Consider the following 20,452-nt stretch of genomic DNA (forward strand, 5'->3'; position numbering starts at 1 on the left):
AAGGTTCCTCGCGTCACTGACGGAAATCTTTCTGATCAAAGGGCTCCATCTGTACTGACTAAGATACGGAAGCTACTCTTAATGGGGTGTTGCATAATTAAAAAGAAAGTTAGGAATTTCTGAATAGTGGTAGAAATAGGGAAATATAGAAAAACGAGGATCGTAGGGATGCTGCTGTAATTGGCACGATTTGGGAGATGGTTAGTAATGTTGACCGATACCTGTTATTATAAGCACCTAAAGAAAATTAAGGAGTGTGTGATTCTACCTTGATAGCATAATAATCTTTATATTTACAAGGTGTGGCGACTCATTTAACCATAACGACAAAGAAATAAAATCAGCCTCTTAAAAAAAAAAAATGGAAGGTAGATGAGATATTCTGGGTTCCTGCAAGGGTAGAAATTGAAGCGTATGTAATAGGGGAAAAGCAGTACGAGTGCTTTTTTTTTTAGGCGGTGTAACAGGCGAGGGGAAGGTGAAGTGGGAATGCGATGCAAGTGGAAAGTGCACTAACATTGAGGTAAGAGGTTAACAGTCGCGGACTGTTAAATCAAATTAGGGAAAAGAAGAATCGACAGAGGGCGTGTGAGCGACATAACACCTTAATTGTTTTAGAATTATTCCAGACGCGTCTGAAGCAATGAGGTCAGCGGGTTATTCTGGTTGGTGTGCTCGTTTTTGCTGCATTCAAAAACCCCGTCACCCTCGAAATGAGAGCGGCTGACCCACCTTCAGTTGAAAAGACTATTTCATAATTGGACAGAAAAAGAATCGATGAATAGAATAATCCGTGATGGATCATCGTTTCTATTTTGGGGATGTCAGCAATGCTTCTATGGGGGGGGGGGGAGATACAGATTGTTATTAATTGCCAAAACTAGAGCTGAATCCGTGTTGCTGTGATGAAAGAGAAGTTGATTAGCAGAGAAAACTGCTCGGTTAGTGTAAAGATAAAACAAATAAGCTAAAGCAAAACTACGTGATGGTAAAGAGAAGTAGAGTGACTGAAAGTGTAAATTAACAGCTATGATAGAGGCTAACGCGTTTCAGCAAAAATGCAAATGGACTGAAAGTTACACAGTCGGGTAAATGAAGGGACATCAAAAGCGACTCTCGGTCCAGCATGAAATTTTGGCCTTGTTTAGATTTCCACACATTCAATTATAAACATCAGGAATTGCGTTTAGCTGTCCTTTTAAATAACTGTCCTCGTTTTTAAAGTAAAAAAGCTGGGACTCGTGGGCTAAATGATTGTAGCCAAAAATATGCAGTAGGAGGGAGAGAAAATGGCGATGTAACATAAAGAAAGAAGGAATCAGTGACATTTTTTGTTCAGTGTGTAACAGAAAGTAAACTAAACTGCAAACCAATCTTCTCCGTAAAGCTTCATTAGGTTCAAAACATGATACGTGAACTTTGGCCAAAGTGAAGTGCGGTATTTTCTGGTTTCTTCACGAAAAAAAAAAAAAAGGCTTTAACTGCACTGTCTTCTTATATCTGGGTGACAAGACTGCAAATGATGAGCAATTTTTGTTACTTTTTTTTTTTTTTTTTCAGCCAGTTTGGGTTCGATCTGAACAAGTGTTCACATTTTCAACAACGCCATAACTTATATTTCATGAAGGCCTCGCTTTCTTGTGACATTTCTAGTTTGGTGTAATTGATTACGATGGATTAAGTGGTGGGGCGATAAAGATGATGCCTTTTGGCTGCGGAGACCCAAGATCGAATCTGGTCTCATGCGGTAGTCAAATGGATTTTACCTCCAGAAAACTCGGGATTTTAGGGCAAACTGGACAGAAACGCGATTAACAGACATAATACAATGGCTGGATAGATTTAGTCTTTTCGGCCGTAAATCAAAACATCTTCATTGAAATCAACGATGCACTGCATTGCTTCAGCATCTCAAAAAACTTTAGAGTTCAAACTTGTAATTGAAGCGCCATCAGCGCATCGAGTTGTGCAAAGGTACGTAATGAGTTACTGATAATGGGGCATATGAAAAGTCCCGTTTATTATTATTATTAATTCTCATGAATAATACAGGATGTCTGCCACTTCGGTACATTAAGTCTATCGAGGCGTCCTCAAGGGGATGCCTAAGCTAACACGAATCGTGTTGTTAGAAAACATTATTTCCAAGAATAATCGCTCTACAAAATACACCTTCAGCCCCATGGCTTCAACCTCGCACGAGTGTGTGAGATACACCTCTAATCTGTTATTCTAAAAAATAATTTACCGCGCAATTCTAGCAAGTTTTCAAGAGATGGCGAGTTCTGTCTGGGATACAAGGAACATGTTGCTTTTCTGATAAACACATTTCACTGCAAAAGATTTAGACCAGGAACACAATACCACGAGCCAATAAAATTCTTTCTATTCATCAGTTAAGCTGGTGCAGTTCTTGAAGCACGGAGTTGTATTTAGGAAGCAGATGCACCTTTGAAATACAAAGTTTCACCGAAATTTTTTTTTCCCTGATAATGTGCATAATTCTATTATCCGATTATTCTCATCTGATGAGGATAAAACAAATAAAAAGGATTTAGTTGTTCGTCTTGTACTTTCCCAACTTGCTGTTGCGTTCTTCTCACTAAGACGTGGGTGAGTCCAGTTATTACAATGAACGAGCTACATTTCGACTTAATAGAAAAAAGCGTAATTCTTCGTTTCTTCTGCGCCCTATGCACATTTCTATGCACTCCCCTGGTTCTCGTTGTTTGTCGAGTTCGCTCCGCTCATTCAAGAAACTCTGCATGCAGAGGATAAGGCCGCACTGCCATTGACTGACCGATGAAAACTGCTACTCAGATGAAATAAAAACCGAAACAAATATAAAAACAATTTTTTTCGACCCCTCTTTAAAAGAAAAAAAAAAAAAAATAGGAGGCAGCAGTCATCTCTGTGTGTGTGGTGTGTATCTTAATACCACATGCAGATAAGAAATCTGTGCACGTGTATTTATTATCAAATGGATTATGTTCCAATATATGTGAATACGACAAAAGTACACACACCAATTCTGAAAGAAGTCTTAAGTACACAGCGGTATGTATACGAACACTCCTGCATTCTTTGCCATTGAGCGATGTCGAAAACATTGTGATAAATAAAATATAAAGCGCAGTCTGCGATTGATCCTTTTCATACGTAACCCATTAAGGGTTTCAGAACAACAATGCTGGTAACGTAAATACAAATATTTATTGGGAAAAAAAGAGATAACATCCATTTACTAATTGTGTTTTTTGAGGGGCGGGGGGGGATAAAGTCAGTACGCTGCATGTGGTTAGTTTGGTTAACTTATACCTTTCCGAATTTGTTTTGAAACTCTTGTAATGAAATCAACTTTCGTTTATTCTTTAAGACACCACAGAAAAATAAATCGCAGGGTGAGGCGAGTTGGAAGTTGGTGCTTTTTTCCCCATTTAACTACCTATTTAGGAAATGGGAATCCCAATGTTTTGTACAATGTTTTCAAAATGCAAAGTACCCCCCCCCACACACACACACACAGCTGAAAAATAATACCAGGATGCCTTTCAAATTATGGAAATGCATTCCTGATAAGGTGGAAAACGGGGTGGGAGTACTGTTCATGTACGAAGAATCTTTGGATTTTTAGCGGATAAACCAGACCCTGAATTCGACAGTGCTGCCTTTCTGAAAATACCCCACAGTTAATGCAGTGATGTGATGAACGATCTATAATTGCACTGCAGGCTTCTTGGAACACTTGTTTGTAATGAACTAGGGAAGCGCAACTTCAAACTCCCACGGGTAGCTGACCACATTTGGCATCCTAAAAATATTCACCGCGCTCAACGGCTTCTTGAGAAGTTCTTCGTATCCTTTATTGTCCATTTCTTTGACTGGATTGTATATATCATCGCGAGATACCTATTTGTTATCAGGATGGATTACTTTGATAAATTTGCCTAAATTCTTGTTCATTAATTACTGATATTCCAATTTTAATACACCCATTTTTCCTATGAAGGCATCAGAGAATGTTCATCACGAACTGTTGCCGTTTTGACACCAATTTGAATGGGATGGAAGGGCAGCAGCAGAAAACCTCGTCAGGTAAACGAACAACTCTCTTAGGCTCAGAATAACTGGGTTTTGAACATCGGGATTCCTACATAGAAAATGCATTGCATTGTAAGGGCTCTGCTAAAAGAAACAAAAATAAAAAGCAAAAACATGAAATATTCCAGAGTAAAGCCTGGAGATCAATAGAAACAGCATGAAGTATAAGTGAGCGGTATAAGCATATGATTTCTTATCGAATCGTAAATTCCAGTTACAACGACGGAGGATATCTTGCAGCAAAGGCCGAGCTATCAGTGAGATGGTCAAGCAAGAATACGCAGTTTGTCACTGTTGAATCTGGTCCGAGCCATGTTTTGTGAAGAAGGGGCTCAGAAGAAGAAGAACAGTCATCTTATCGTCGTCTTCTGAAAAAATGGACACATGCGGGTGTGTTTGACCAGCAGCAATGGTTTCCGTTACTTTTAGGTTGGTTTCTATAGCAATTTTTCTGATCTCTGGTATTTTGGTATTTTAGATGGTTTCTGTTATAACGACCCCAGGGCTTCGAATCACCGCTTTTTCTTCTTTTTTTTTTTTATTGGTCAAGAACAAACTTATAACCGATTTTAATATAACGAACCCAACCTGTACTCATTTTTGCAACGTCTTCCGACATCTCCCAGTGTTTAAAGCGCCTGCAAGGGAAGTTAGCCACACTTGATTTCATCACCGAAAGATACGAGAAAAGACATTTTAATAAAACTCCGTTAACTGAAGTATGTCGTAAGAAATGAAGCATCATTAACGCTCGTGCCAATAAAAAAGGCACACATAAAGAGACGCGAGGGCGATCCTGTGTTTCGCACCTGCCTATTTGTATGATGAAAATAAATCCAATATACATACATATTTAATCGCAGTCGTTGTTAGCACATTATTTGACACGCGCTTCTGAACAATGCCGCTAGGAGACGACACTGTCCCAGTATAGGTATCGATAAAACAAATTTCAACAGCCACGTTAAACCTTACTCTTTATTTTTGCGTCCTGCTTTTTACCAAAAGTAGGAAATAGTTTGCGAAGTTGACGATAGATGGCAATACAGACAGTATGTATTTCGTCATAATATCCTTTGATCAATGTCCTTTGATGTTCATGCAACAGAAAATGCATTGCGTGGGTACTAAGTAATAATCAGGCCACAAATTATCGTAAAAGAAACGATAAATAATTAATGAATCACATATTCCGACCAGGTTCAATTTATAAGCAGCGAGGAACTAAAAACTGTGTGGCCCGCTTTACTGTCTTCGAAAACTGTGGTTGTATATTATAACACGTGCATCGATTACATTTTTATTGTTTTATTTTGACTCGACTGATTATAATTTTTGTTTTATCCTGATGAAGGATGGACAGTAAATCGATGGCAGAAATTATAAAATCAAGAAAAACGCAAGCAATATACATACACTAATTCCAAAAGTATCGGAGTACAAAAATTCAGAAAAATACACCAATTTGTGAGAGGGGGGGGGGGGGAGGTCCATTAGACCTCGCAAGAAAATCTTTTAATGCCAGAAACGAAGATGGTCTCCACGTAAATCTCCTCTCCTCTCACAAGTGTTCATCTGCATTAGATTCGCAGCACCGACGCAATCTCTTCATCGGCATTGCAATTTTCACTCCAGACCCGGAAGATTTGCGACCGGAAGATTGTCCCGTTAAAGCCTAGAAGAAGATCTTTCGCCACAGAATTGCTTGATGGCTAATTAGAGAAAAATAAAAATTAATTCCCTTTCTGGAACTCTGATCCTGTTTTGGATCTCTTCACACAGACGCTCACCCCTCCCCTTAAGTCTACAGGCGAAACTTACCTGTGACACAGTAATTCCACAGTCAGCCACTTTTTATAACTTGCAGTTATCATTACGAAACTCGTGCTTCGTTTTACAACCTCACCGGATGCTGCATTGGCATTCTTGCACAGGAAGGAGGGCAACATTTATTAACGCCAGAAGCAAATACTTTCAGTGGTACGCTAAACACTTTAAAGAGAGGGACTGTTCAGCCTCACACTTGAAAATAAAATTATCGGCTTTCCCCTCTGGTTGGGACGTTTCTCCTATGATTTTGCGTATTTTAGACAAAAGTTGAGAGACCTTCACAAATTTCAGCGAAGGATCGAACTGCTAATTTTCACTTAAATCTGTCCAGTGAAAACGGGGATGCTGTATACAGATGGATGGATTAACAAATGGCAAAGAGAACCCAAGATTTCCTGAAGAAAGTCATCTAAGAACAATATTTTAAAGCTCTTTCCTATGTGCAGTTTTTTTTTTAATTTCGCAGAGATTTTTAAGAGGGATAGTCGATTTTTTTTATATTTTTATTTAAACTAATTTTGAACCCATTCGAAGGTAGAGAGAGGAGATTGACCAGAAATGTAGAAAAAGTAATTAAAATGTGGAAATAAATAAAATAGCCAAATTTATATGAAGCTATTGAAATATTATCGACAGAGCGAAATCTGATTCGCCACTAGCATCTCAATTTTATTGTATTTTTTCCCGAATTCTTTACCCTGAAAAACAAAAAGAGAGACAGACCATACAAGAAAAAAAAAAAGTCGCATTCTAAGTAATAAAATCTGCGGGTGTTGGAAGCTGACTCGATGCAACGAAAAGTCTGCAGACGATAAAAATGCTTATCGGAAAATTTGCTTCTTCGCATCCGTTATACTATCACATTACCACAGAATTCTTTCCCTTTAAAACGAATATTAACTGAAAATGAAACACGTGACCCTCAACCTCCCCCCCCCCCAGCCACTTATTCCTGAATATTCAGTCATCCAAACGAAAAATGAAAATCCACACTTTTAAGCCAACTGCGACAAACAAAAGTCTGCATTAAGAAAGTTCTCAGAGCATCAAGACTTCTTGGGCTTCTTCCACAGACTCGTCGTTTAGATGAAGCAAGCTTTGTGCTTTAAGAATCTGATAGCAAACATTTGTTTATCGTAACCCCGTTTAAAACAAGGATATTTTTTAGAAAGTTTTTTTTTTTACCTTGGGTATAATATATGTCAAAGATACCAAGCTATTTTAATTATAAACCTGGTCTTAATCCATTTCCCAAGTAAGCAAACAAACAGACAAGAAAGTCAAGATTGCGCCTGCAAGTAGTGCAAGTCTGGGTGACCCACACGTAGTGCAAGTCTTAGGCAACTCGCGGTAAAGGTGGAATAAGATCTGATCCCTAATATTTACCCTTAGTGCAAAGCACATCTTCTTGAGGAGATGTATGATGCTATGCATTAAAGGCAAGGGGTCACTGCCCAGACCGGGTTCGACCTTTATTGAGGTCTTATCAGTGGGAACCTTAAATGCATAGCATCATACATCTCCTCAAGGAGCTGGGCTTTGCATTAAGGGTAAATACTAACAATAGTGATCAGAGCTTATTCCACATTTACCACGAGTTGCCTAAGACTTGCACTACGTGCGGGCGCAAACTTGACTTATTTGTCTGTTTGCTTACTTGGGAAATGGATGAAAACCAAGTTTATAATTATATACATATAAAATAGCTTGGTATCTTTAACGAAGGAATTTTTTTTATTATTATTCAGATTTGGCTTAATAGATGTCCTAAGAACGTTGTGGTCCTCTTTTAAATTTTTGCGCAACTCACTGGGAGGTCGTAGCTTCACGAGGAGTGGTGGGAAACGACTTAAGTTGTAACTTCTTCAATCGAATTTAAGAAAAATAAAAATAAAAAACAAATATTGGAGAGAGAAATCCACCTCGAAACAAGTAACAGAAGATAAAAGTAATTCTAATAAAACAGTGCTAACAAATGATAGTAATTCGTTGTATTAACATATTTTCTGTTAAATACCTTTTTGCCTCCCTCAAATCGGCGTACACATTTTGTCATTCTGAACTTTATTAATGCGAGCCAAATTAGTGATTTCGCCACTGTCCTAAGACTTCTTACCTGTTTTGTATTCTGGAAGGAAAGTCCTAAAAAACATCCACTTATGAGCGATGACTTCGACAGTATTGCACGGTTTGTGCAACCGTGCAATACCGGACATCCCTTAATAGTTAGTAAGGCTTTATTTCGAAATGGATTTTACTTAATTGGACCGTTTAAAAGATGTTCACGGATCGCGTTTCAAAATGATAATCACCTTTAGGTATGAAAGATTGATTTCATTGCAATCAAAGATTGCTTTGATATTGCACCAGTGCGCAACTACTGACCACCCCACCCCCGATAAAAAAAAAAAAAAAAAAACCGAGAGTTTTGCAGTAGCCTATTGAAGATTAAGAAAGTTATTTTTTCTTCTTTTTAAGAGGTTTGTCCTCGGAACTGTTTCGAAATCACTTTATTAGCTCATCAGAAAATTGTACGCTACTCGCTTTTCTTTAACTAAAACTATTACAAAAGGTTTCTACAAAACACGAATTGTCTCACTAAAAGTGCAGCACTTTCCACAACCGCAACACGATTTCATTTGAAAGAGAAGCATTCCAACCACGATTCTTGCATAACCTTTTTTCCATCCCCCCCCTCCCGTCCATATTAAATGAACATTCATTCGGGTTAAGCACCGAGAAAGTTGCCTGATAATGACAGACACGTTCTTTACCAAAACAAGTCTCATTTAGAACTGTTGTTTGGGAAACAAAGCGTCAACCTCTCTTGGAAAAGCTAATTACCCATAACTCGAATGAAACACATCTTGAAAGAAAAGCTGATTTGTGGATAGCATGCAAATCACACAACTTAAACTCGCAACTAAATAAACCATGTAAGAAAAATCGATAATTCTTTGCTGTTCTTCGAGAATAGCAAAGTTTTGTCACAATTAATAGAACCCACCAATTTTTCGAAGAACCATTAACAGATTATTTCCTTCTCTCTCTCGAAATACTTTAACCACTTGACATTGTAGTGGTGTGAGTTTTATCAACTATCGTGTGTAGAGTTCATAGAAAAGATAATCCTCGATCAGTCCAAATTTATAAGCCTTTAGTTGGTGGTTAATGAAACGATTGCCAATACGAGGTGATTTGTTTCACGGTTCGACAAGGCTCATGGTCCGATCAGAAAGAATAATTCTTCTATTTTTGAGGAATAATGAGTGTGTATATGGAGAAAATGTCTGAAGTGCGTTAGGCAAGAAATAAAAATAATAATTTTATGTTTCGAAATTTAAAGATTTTTTTTTTCCTGATAAGAGCTATGAACATATGAATGCTTGCAATAACATAGCCTACATACTGTAATGGACGCGATACAAAAAGGCTTAGCTATCAATCAGCAATTCGAGTATGCTAAAATATGAAAAATGACTGCTATTTTTTTTTCTTTTCGCGTACATATTCTTCACAAAATATCGTCGATTCTCTTAAAATATTCGAATGAAATGTTTACCCCCCCCTCCCCCGAATTATAGAAGAAACATTCCAGACTTAAAATTCTTATACCTGTGGGAGTTTTCGCAGAAAAATATTTGAATTCGTAAAAAAAACGCATCTTAAAGATGATCCCAAATATCGCTTTTGAAATCAGTTAGAAACTTCGGCATAAGTTATTTCAATACAAATTCCTTAGAAGAGTTTCCATTTATAAAATGGAAATGAATACTTGCGGCCGCTTAATACTAAATTTGGTAAAGATGAGAATCCTGATGATGCCCCGCTTGTATAATTTCCATTGCTTCGCCTTCCATACACGGAAGATGTGGGTCTATTACTCTCATGGTGACCCAGTCCATCTTGGGAAAGTGTATCTAAGTGTGCATGCGTGAATTTCGAATCCCTAAGCCGGGATTCAAACCCTCTGCTTATTGTCTGGAAAGCGAATACGCCAACGGGGCTAGCAAAAATCCTATCAGATTTCGCTTCATCCGTATTGCCTGAAAACCGAACGAGGTCTTTTTAAGCCAACTTTGCAACAGTCTCGAAAATAAAGTCCATACTGATCGCTGCCGTAAGAATCAAAGAAACTGCGGATGTACACAGGCGAAGCGAACACCCGGAGACACCTTTCTGGTATATTAATTAGAGGACTGTTGACAGTTTTTTTTTCACTTGGTTAAACTATAAATTAAAGATGCCATTGAATTATATACTTGGTTTAATCCTTTATCCAAGTTTAAGCAAACAAAATTTGAGTCCGAAATATAATCAGGACTGGGGCAACTGTATGTAGATGCTAATCACTTCACATCACTTGCCTTGGTATCCCACAATGCAAAGCGTTTTACATGTGTATAATACTATGCATTATGGGAAGAGCCACTACCCAGATCTCTATAATACGAGTAACTTGGTCGTGAAGATACTTCACGTGCAAACTTTGTTTGCTTACAATCCTAGACTGTGCGTGTGGCGTGTAAATGGCGGCGATGGTACGCTTTATATCGGACTTACACAGTCGCACCGCTATCAGTTAAAAAAGAAAGTGTGGTTTTTTTTTTCAGCGCAGAAAACAAAACTCTCAAGATTGAGGTCACCAAAAGGCGTAGCGAGAAGACACGAAGTCCGCGGAGTGGAAACAAGAAAGCGGCGTTCAGTGTCCGTCCACGATGGCCATCTGGCGCGATTTCTTTTCATTCGACTTCCAAGGAAGACGCAACACAGAAGTGCTTCCCATTCTTCGATGACGACGGGATGCGTTGGCGCGTGCTTCTCCGCACCCCCCCCCCCCTGTGGCTTCGATTTCTTCATTCTTCGGAATGTTTAGGGACTTCAGTTTTTGAATGGAACTTTCGTTATTTTTGCGTGGTTGAAGAAAATGGTTATGTTGAAGGAACGTACGACACAAGCACGTGAAAATAAAATTAAAAAAAAAAATTCTCATTGCGAATAAGGGAAAGAAACTTGACTGAATTGTTCCCATCTGCTAACGCCACGAATCGCGCAATTCAATGGAAATATTAATCCCGCAGACGAATTCCCAGAACTCGGTAGACCCCGTTAATCATTGGGGGTTCTCTCCAAGCCCATTAATGGGTATTTGCTCTCGTCTCCATTGGTACGTCATAATTTCTGTTTAATTCCCGATTTCTTTCGCTCGCATTGTACCTGCGACCGAGCCAGTCACACAATTTCGCTCTCCTAATGAACACGTGCAAGCAAAGCGGGAAAGGTCTGCACTCCTCCAGATATATTGATTGAGATGCTCACTCGCTGTGACAAGTCATTTTTCTTGGCCCAGAAAGTGCCTCCAAAGTGAATAATTTAATTTTCGCGAATAAAAAAAACGCTAAATGAGAACGGGTCACCTGCCTGTGCAAGAAATTCCATTCACACACACAACAAGCAAACGGAAATCATGCCCACGTCCAGGAAACGTATCCAAATCTTCCGCACGTAGCCTCGCTCGTAGCACCCCCCCCCACTCGCATACACGTCCCCGGCATATGATTTAGGCAGATGGTACAATTGAAGGGGAGGTTAAAGAGACGGCTGCTCTGCTATGGTAATTAGCTTTGTTTTGACTCGCGTGTTCTTGCAGCTTCTAATTAAGTTGTTATTTCCCCATCAACAACACTCTAATTAGAGGCGTAATTAGCCGTTAGCACTAGCGTTAATTACTCTGGCCGTAATTGGCAAAAACGTAAACAACTGCGGCGCAATCGAAAAGTATGTGCCACACAAAACAACGGATTCCTCCCCGCAGAAAAATAACTCGCCGAGAACGTTCAATTATCAGCGCGTTGTGGTCATCGCTATTAAATATGGCACGGAGACAAAAACAAACAGACGCCACTAATTCACGCCCCCTCCCCCTGTGATTGGTGGAGACTGAAATTGCCCGACGTCACGCAATCCGCAGTACAATTACAAAGCGTGAACTTTGTTCTTCCGACCACCGAAATGAATGTCTTCGTTTTTCTATCTCCTACTTTTGACGCCCCTTTCGACTCCCCCCTTCCCCCCAATCCCGACCACGCGACTGTTGCACGTCTCGTTAATAAGAGCGAGCCATACGATCAGCTAGTTACCAGATCTTAATCGCGATCTATACACCTTCTTCATCCATCTTGACCGTAACTTCTTTTCAATCTCAATCTTCATCTTCAGATCGTCATCTCTGCATCTTGATCTGTCTTAATCTTCAGCTCTGAACTCGCAATTTCATCCTACCTACAAACAACGTAGCTTAAAAGCGCAATTTCGGGATCTCTGTCTGCCCAAACTGTTATTTTTCTCCCCTGTTTTCATCATCTCTCTCTTTTTTATTTTGTAGATCGCCTCGAGGTCTTGCAGACAGAAAGAAACGACTTGTATCGCCAAGTGCATAGCCAGAAGAAACTGATTGTTCAGCTTGAGGAAGACCTGTCGAGAGTGAACAGCTTGTCTCAGATGTACCGAGGAGAGGGAGAGGTGAGTTCTGAACTCTGTTGCTGCCAAAATCCTTAAAAAATATTTCTTCATATTACCAATGAGAAAAAGAAAGATAAAACGTTTATTTATAATTGTTTCAGTAAAAACTTCGTCAGCATTTATTCGTCTGTTTATCGTGTCGGCAACAACACGACTGTTCTTGGTCCTTGCTGAGCAACAGATCCCAAATGGAAACTCAAAAGTGTACACCAGTCCCTCTCTTCATTTTTAATCTTGTTGAATACTAATCTTTTGACATTCATTCTCTCTCTCTCGATCTCTCTCATTTCTCCAAAGAAAAAATGATAAACAATTCCTTTAAACAGAAAGTAAGTGACGTTGAAGTTGTATTCTGCGTCGATGTCCCGTTTATTCTCTGAAATTTAGTTGAGAACGATACGAGTGGAATATCGTTAGAGAAAAGCAACTCTGGTGAATGCATCGATTGCAGAATCTGCAAAGTGTGGGATTTTTAAGTAAAAAAAAAAAAAATGCAACTTTTAAAAAATTCTCACAATCAGTAAAAACGATTGGGTCTATAATCCTGACCTCTTTTGTATCGAACTCAAACTGTCGGCTCCACTTTAAGAGTTTTTTAGTTGAAAGTGCATTAACAGTCTCCAGCGATGTTGGTAACATTTTTACCTCCTTGGAAACTCGGTTTTTTTCTTCCCGCAAAATACAATACGTACATCAACTGTGGGCTGTTTCTGCTATTATTCAAAACAGCTCACACCAACCCACCTCCATATGGTAAAATTAGTTTTAAGCATCGCTTGTATACCTCTGGTTTTACTGGTTTCTCTCTTATTCCATATGAATGTATTCAGTTGACTTCCTACCATACCAGCTTTGTTGATTCTGTTGTCTATTTCCATATTTAATTTACCATCTTCACTAAAAATCGTGCCTAAGCAGCTGAAATGTTTTACTTGTTCCACAGGTTCCCCGTTCACAACACAGTTGACATTTTCAACGATTCCGCCTATTCTCATTGTCTTTGTCTTTTTATTGCTGACCTTCATACCATATCTATTACAACAGCTATTCAATTTAGTCAGAGAATCTTGCAGACTTGTAGCGGATTTGTTTAGAAGTATAACATCTTCGACATAAAGCAAAGAGCTGACATTAACATCTCCAATTTTGATATCAGGTTTAATACCACTTTCCTTCATAATGTGATCCATACAGATAATGAATAATCTTATGATGATCAGTTTCACCTGAAAGAGAGATCTTTTCTTACGCTCTCGTGATTTCTTAATCTTTTCATTTACCTTGTAAAAGCATTTTAATTGACTCTGCCTGAATTCATCTTGTTTCTCAAGTTTGGTCGCATCCAGATTTTCTTAATCCGAAGTATTCTTGCAGAAACGTCCCCTGGTTGAGACGCTGAGCCGAGAAATTCTTCTTTAATTTTAATGTTTACTTCCCCTTTTTCTCAGTAGTGCAAACTGCAGGATTCTACTCCAATCATCCGCAATTTGAACTTTGAACTCTTGCAGCATTTGATAAACGGGAATTCTACTTTTCTTTGTCCACTTCAAAAATGCTTTATTTTAGATCCCTTTACAAATAATCCTCTGCTCTTCCCCCCCCCCCCCCGCCACATTCCCCTCTGAATATAAAATAATTAAGGGGCCATCTCTGATTACAACTTGAATTCGTGTGAGCTCAGTTGAGTTCCTCATTATTCAATATTGAAACGAAAAACTGATGACAAACATTCCATTTTAGGGTCAGGCGGAGACGTTACTTCCTTTGGAGATCGTCGCCGAAGCAACCAAAGAGGTTTCCTCAACTTCCGGTGAGTGAATGTCAAAGTGCGATCATCTTCTCTCTCTCTCTTTTTTTTTTTTTTTTTTTTAAATCAACGCGACACTTTCCCTTCTTGATTTCTCTGTCAGCATTGTTAAAACATTTTATTTATTTTTTCTTTCAGACTCTTCCCCTGTGGACCTCGGCGGAGCCGCTGAAACGTTGCTGCCCATCATCTCGAGCCAGAGAGAGCGACTGCGTCAAAGAAATCAAGAACTCGAAGAGGTACCGTCCGTTCGTTCTCATTAATAGCCGCAGCGAAGTATTTCATTATTCCTTTCGTGCTTGTTTGATTTTTGCTGTGAAGCATTCAATGCATACGACAGCTGCCTGGAGTAATAAAGTTTATGATTTTTTTTAAAGGAAAATGCAGTTTTTCGACAGAAGATGGCGACACTAGAAGTGGATTTAGATCGCCTTCGAAATGACAACGTAAAGCTCTACGCCAAAATCAAGTTTCTGGAAACATATCCTACAAAGGTACGTTTCTCTTTCTCTCTTTCTCTTTCTTTCCTTCACTACTTCTCTTTGCCTATATCCCTTTTTCCCCTAGACATCCTTTTATTCATATTTTCTATACGTATCTGTGTTGTTTTGTTCTCAATCAGGTGCGTGTTCTTCTGTCGCTCCCCTAAAAGTTTTTTTTTTTTTTTTCCAGCGCTTCCAGACCGATGACGAAACCGAGAAACAGTACCGGGCTGAGTACGAAGAACGACTCAATCCTTTTACAAGCTTTAGTAGACGGGTAAGTCGTGCACATTTCTTTCGCATCATCTTTACGCCATTTTTTAACATGAAAATGCCTTTCAAGATGGAAATTTTCTTACGTATATCAACTCTCCGCATGGAAAGATTGCGCTCCAAGAATATCCCAAAAATAGCAAAGAAAAAATTTCCCAGAAAATTTTTGCACAACTTATTAAAGCTTTGATTGATTGATTGCATTAGTTGTTTTTTTTTTGTTTCTAAATCTAATAAATTGTTGATAAAATTTATACGACAATAAATTAATTCTGCAATATTGAGAGCTTGAATAAGATTTTATTGCTTTATGACGTCACAGCTGAGAGATTGATTTAACATCATTAAATGCAGTGCACATGCGCATGGAAAGGAGCGATCGGTAATTTTTTTTTTTCTTAATGTTATTTCAGGAAAAACAAAGACACTACGGCAGTCTGAGTCCATTTGAGAAGATCACTCTGTCCATGGTAAGTGACTTGCAATTCTTTTCCGTGTTTTGTCGATTGGGAGAAGGGCGATCCGTGAAAAGAGTTCTGTGGTGGTGCAGTGTGTGACTCCTGCGGATGTGGCTATTAAGTCCGGCTCACGTGTTAGGCAACAGACGAAGAGGAACAAAAAAAAGTTGCGTTTGTTGGCACCTTCTAGTCGACTTGGTCCCCTTAAGGAAGTTTTTGCACTTGAGGGAACCTTTTCTTTTTTTCTAAATGCTTGGAATGACTTCATCGCTTTCTTTGCGATGTCCTCTTGCCATCGAATCGTTTCAAAATGTCTTCCCTTTTTCAGAAAGAACTCGTCAGCTGAATGATGTTCTACCATCCTTCGAGAAGCTTACTTCACGTCAGTTTTTCTCTCAAAATGAGTCTTTTCGTTTCTTTGATTGACTCTTGAATATCTTTCCGAATAGTCCTTTCCATTTCAACCGTTTTCAACGATCCTGCATTGCTGGAAGAGTACTTCACCAACATCCTTTTTACTTCCATTAAACTTTGTTTTTTGTACTGTGAAAAACTCTTGCGACAATTTCTTGGTCCTAAATGACTTGTTTACGTCTATTACAAGGGTCTTATTTGCATACATTTCAAAAATCGGTTGTTTGATCCAAAGAGTCGTTCATCCTTCAACACCATTGAACAACACTCTCTCCTCTTCGCTCTGTTTCCTCACAGAGCACAGAAGTAAACAGACGCAAGTGGTACTCCCGCTCTCCACTGGACGAAATCATTTCATTAAGTTCTATGGTCGCATCCCTTACTATGTTCATCTGATACTGAGCAAGTCGATTTTATCTTTGAATCCCACGAATACTCTGAAAGAAAACTTAAGAACTCATCAAGGAAGTCACGTGAATAAAAATTACTTTTCACCCCTGCACCAACAGAAATGTATAATTCTTTCTGTGGAGATAGTGTCATCCAGGCAGCAATGATGCCACCGCACTGTCCTATAGAGTGAGGTTTTGAATTTCATTCTTAAAACCTGCAGGCACGGAAATTTCTTTAACCTACTTTTACAGCAAAATAACACTGCTGTAAATTCAATGCCAAAAATGGGTGTTTGTGGCACGAACACTATAATGTGAGGAACAAACATCCATCGCGCATACTTAATAAGATGCAGGACCTCCTTTCGCTGCTGTGAATACAGCAATCCTACGGGGTGTACTTTCCACAAGCGTACGATAGCGATCGATGGGAATTTTGGACCACTCTTCCTCAATGCATGTAAATGAAGTCCTGGACTGTAGTGGGACGGACGTCCCTTGACCTCACCCAACGCTCCAGTTCATCCCACAGATATTCAGTTGGGTTGAGATCAGGGGTCTGTGGAGGCTTGTAAAGTGTGGTGACATTCATATCCACAAACCACTCAGTTACAGCAGCAGCATCCTTATGATCCGGTTCATTGGCTTGCTGAAAGAGACGATGGCCAGTTCCGGAGAAATGCCACAAAATAGGAATCCTTGAATAACTGAGTGGTGACATTGTTATAGAATGTGAGCAAGTTGCTCAAACATTACCTTCACTTAGTAAATCCATGCTGTTCATTGCAAAGTAGAAATTCTCTGTCAACTCATTTCTGTATGCGATCTCTTATAGTACGCCCACACTTTGTAGAGCTTCGCTTGGCGACTTGCCAAGAATATTCGATTCGTGCTGAAGGGGAGAAAGCAATGAAGGATGTACGAATTGGTCGCCACATGCGAAATCACGTGCTTTCTTTTTTGTCGCTGTACTATTTTAGAAACTACAATGTACGTAAAAGAAAAGCTAAATTTTCCGACCTGTAATAATAAAGAAACTCATCCCAGAAGACGGATTGATTACCCTATTACCGGAATGGATTCTCCTTTTTGTGACATGCGCAGAAGTGTCGAAGGGTCTCGAATCTGTGGGCGTACTATACCAATCCTTCCAAAATCTTCCGCACCACTCCAGAGGTACTAATTGCTCGATAGTTGGATACCCTGAGCTTTGCACCACCCTTGTGCAGTAGGATTACCATAAATTCTTTGCATTCGTGCAGAATCTTCCCTGTTCTGAGACTCAAATGATATGCAACCAAAAACACCCCAACAGAAACTACGCAAGATAAAGGCGATGGTATTCTTCCGCTCTACAGGAGACAGTGATGAATATTATCTCCCTTACAAAATTTCATTAGAATATCTGGAACAGTGTCTTAAACTCAGCTTTTCGAGAAGTAAATACTTTGAGGTGCCTTTCCTGGAGATTATTATTAAATCTAAATACAACGGAGCTTATACCTCTCGCGCGTTAATTTTTCCATATGGGAAGATATTTCTACGGAAAACTCGACCACCATCACCAACTAAACATGCCATCAAGGTTTTTTAGCCAGTCGAAAGAAAGTCTATCCGCCTCTTCTGATATTCTACAGAAAAAAAAAAAAAAAAAAAAAACAGTATCTCGATTGATTTTTGCACTCCAAAACAAATAAAAAAAAAAAAAAGCAAGGTTTTCTAGATCAGTGAAGAAAACCTTACGTAAATAACTTTTGCAGAAGGTTTTGCAGTCAAAAATCTTATCTGCATGCCCCTACATTAATAATAGCTTTGAAAAATATTAAGAATTTTACTACAAAATAGAGTGATTGATCCATAAGATTTTGATGACGGACAACTGCTTTATTAAATGGTTTACCCTCATTATTACAATCACTAGAGAGAGAATTCTTCCTCCTTTTCTGTCCAAGCATTAAGTTGCTTTTACGTAATTCCTTGCCTTTGAAGTACAGGCAGTTCCTTCAGGTACCGAGACATCATCAGAATGTAGAAGAGCTCTGTGAGAGGAAGACGACCTCGGCTTCATCATGTTTGAGATAATTAGCTATCAGTTTATAATCAAATTATAATATTTATATGATATGTATATTTATATAAACTGATATATATTATAATCAATATATATATATATATATTTTTTTTTTTACTGAAATTTTAATAATTTTACTCACTATATTGACTGCAGCAAAACAACTTGTGTGTGATCATTCTTGGTGTAATCTTTTTTTTTTTTTTAAACAAAAAAGGTTTTAGTTCATAATTTTGTGTAAAAATGCACTCGATATTATTTATTTCTTCAAGTACTTGAAATTGAGCTGCGCGCGCTTTATTTCAATTGGCTTCCAGAACGAACTGGCGCGTGAATGACGTCACTGATGAAGAGAGAAATCGAGAAGTGGAATATAGCGAAGGCGGACATTTTGAAACTCGTTGTGCTGAAGTGAGCTTTTCTGTTCGTGCTTACGACAAGAAAAGAATTAGAAAGTTCGTGCGAGAAACATCACTAAACTTAACGCTATAATACAGTAGTACGTCTTGCCCTTTCCACATCACCATACGGTAAGATGCTTATTTGGTAAATTCTACACGAGATTGTGCGCATGTTCAAGAAAAGTAGTTCGTTAAGGGTCAATTAAAATTGACCACTTTAAGCATTGAAAAACAAGCATTTTTAAACGACCACAAGCAACCCAACCAATAACATCGTTTCCGGTGAAGATTACGAGATACTTTTCTTCGTGTTAAAGATAAGTAGCTGTCATACACTATTAGCAGAGTACGTAAATACTTGCAGCACTTTTCAGTTTCCTTGTCGTTCCTAATAATACATAAAGACAGTTGAAATGGATTTTTACGGAATTGATGCGAACACAGATGGAAAAGAAAATAACTGTTTATTAACTTAAAAGCTAATATTTCGCTGGTATTATATTCACATCTTCAAAGCACACAAACGAAGTTTGTTACAAATGCGAGACAGCCACAATTCGGTGTAACAGTGGGGCTAGTATAAGTAATTGCAGCGTGCAACACGAGACTAAAGTCCTAATACGGCGCCATCTAAGTTAAGAAAAAAAAAAAAAACAGTAGCCCAAAGTTTTGAAAAAAAAAAAAAAATAAAATAAATATTAATTTGGTTTTAGGATGACTGTCTCCCAAATCTTTGGTAGATTTATACAGCCATACTTGTTAAGGTTTGGAGTATGTTGTTGGGCTTCTGTTGATTCCAGGAACAACCTCTCTGACTTGTAGAAGCTTCTGTGCAGTACTTTTGTTGTTTTTTTTTTTCAATTGATCCTGTGTGCAGGGGTATCCAAAGCATGGTCTGCCACACCCGACTTGCCATAGCGAAAGTGCCGGATATATTTTTTTTGTGTTCACTGAGGCGAATGTCCACAGTTCTTTCTGTCTGTCCGTAGTAGGCTTGATGACAAGAACAGGGCACTTCATAGACTTCTGGATGTGATGAAGGAGTAAATCTGTCCTTAGGTGAACGGATGCAAGTTGCCAATTTCACATAAGGTTTAAATACGGTAAGTGGAAAGTAAAATTGGCGCGGCAACTGAACAGGTTAGCTTTCTTAAAAGAGGTGCTAAGTTACTACCAATTTGATACCAAACTGTATAAAAGTTAAGAACAAGTTTCACTCGGCCACAGCCCAACGTATCTATAAACGAGCGAGTTTACAGTTTATTACGGGAACAGATATACGCTACTCGCCGAGAACTTTCAAAAATAAATTCTTCAATCAGTGCACTACGTGATATACTATCTGACATTTTGAACCCGGAGCTATGGGATACCCTGAATAGAATCTCCAACTCTACAGCCAACGAAGAATTCGCTAAAGTTAAAAACCGGCACCAGAAGAAATTTGAAATCCTCGAGCAACGCAGTGCTACAGCGGCCGCAATTACATCAAGATGGCGTCGTTGTGAACTTATTATCCTTAACCAAAGAAGTCACGAGTGCATTAAGTCTTGGACACAATTTTGCCGTTACTCCTAAAGAAGTTCCAAAAACCAAAATAATGGCTTCCGTTGAACGTGGAATATACGACCTGCCTCCAGCAATAGCCAATAATATTAGGTTAGACGTGGCCAATATCCTAATCCATTCTAAGCCTCCCAA

At 38.8% G+C, this 20,452-nt stretch overlaps 1 protein-coding gene across 1 annotated transcript in view; it reads left to right on the top strand.

The window, feature by feature from the left end:
- LOC150102055 (homeobox protein cut-like 1) overlaps nucleotides 1-20,452 on the top strand; it is a 308,969-nt gene that overhangs the window by 284,070 nt on the left and 4,447 nt on the right. Inside the window, exons 19-24 of the mRNA XM_090399958.1 lie at nucleotides 12,317-12,453; nucleotides 14,194-14,263; nucleotides 14,399-14,499; nucleotides 14,638-14,754; nucleotides 14,933-15,019; nucleotides 15,429-15,485. Coding sequence (XP_090256084.1) covers nucleotides 12,317-12,453; nucleotides 14,194-14,263; nucleotides 14,399-14,499; nucleotides 14,638-14,754; nucleotides 14,933-15,019; nucleotides 15,429-15,485 — 569 coding nt within the window. The remainder of the gene's footprint in view (nucleotides 1-12,316; nucleotides 12,454-14,193; nucleotides 14,264-14,398; nucleotides 14,500-14,637; nucleotides 14,755-14,932; nucleotides 15,020-15,428; nucleotides 15,486-20,452) is intronic.

The sequence above is a fragment of the Typopeltis vanoorti genome, chromosome 11, assembly GCF_054136105.1.
Source record: "Typopeltis vanoorti isolate ZY-2024b chromosome 11, IOZ_Tvanoo_1.0, whole genome shotgun sequence".
In the NCBI taxonomy this organism is placed as follows: Eukaryota; Metazoa; Arthropoda; class Arachnida; order Uropygi; family Thelyphonidae; genus Typopeltis; species Typopeltis vanoorti.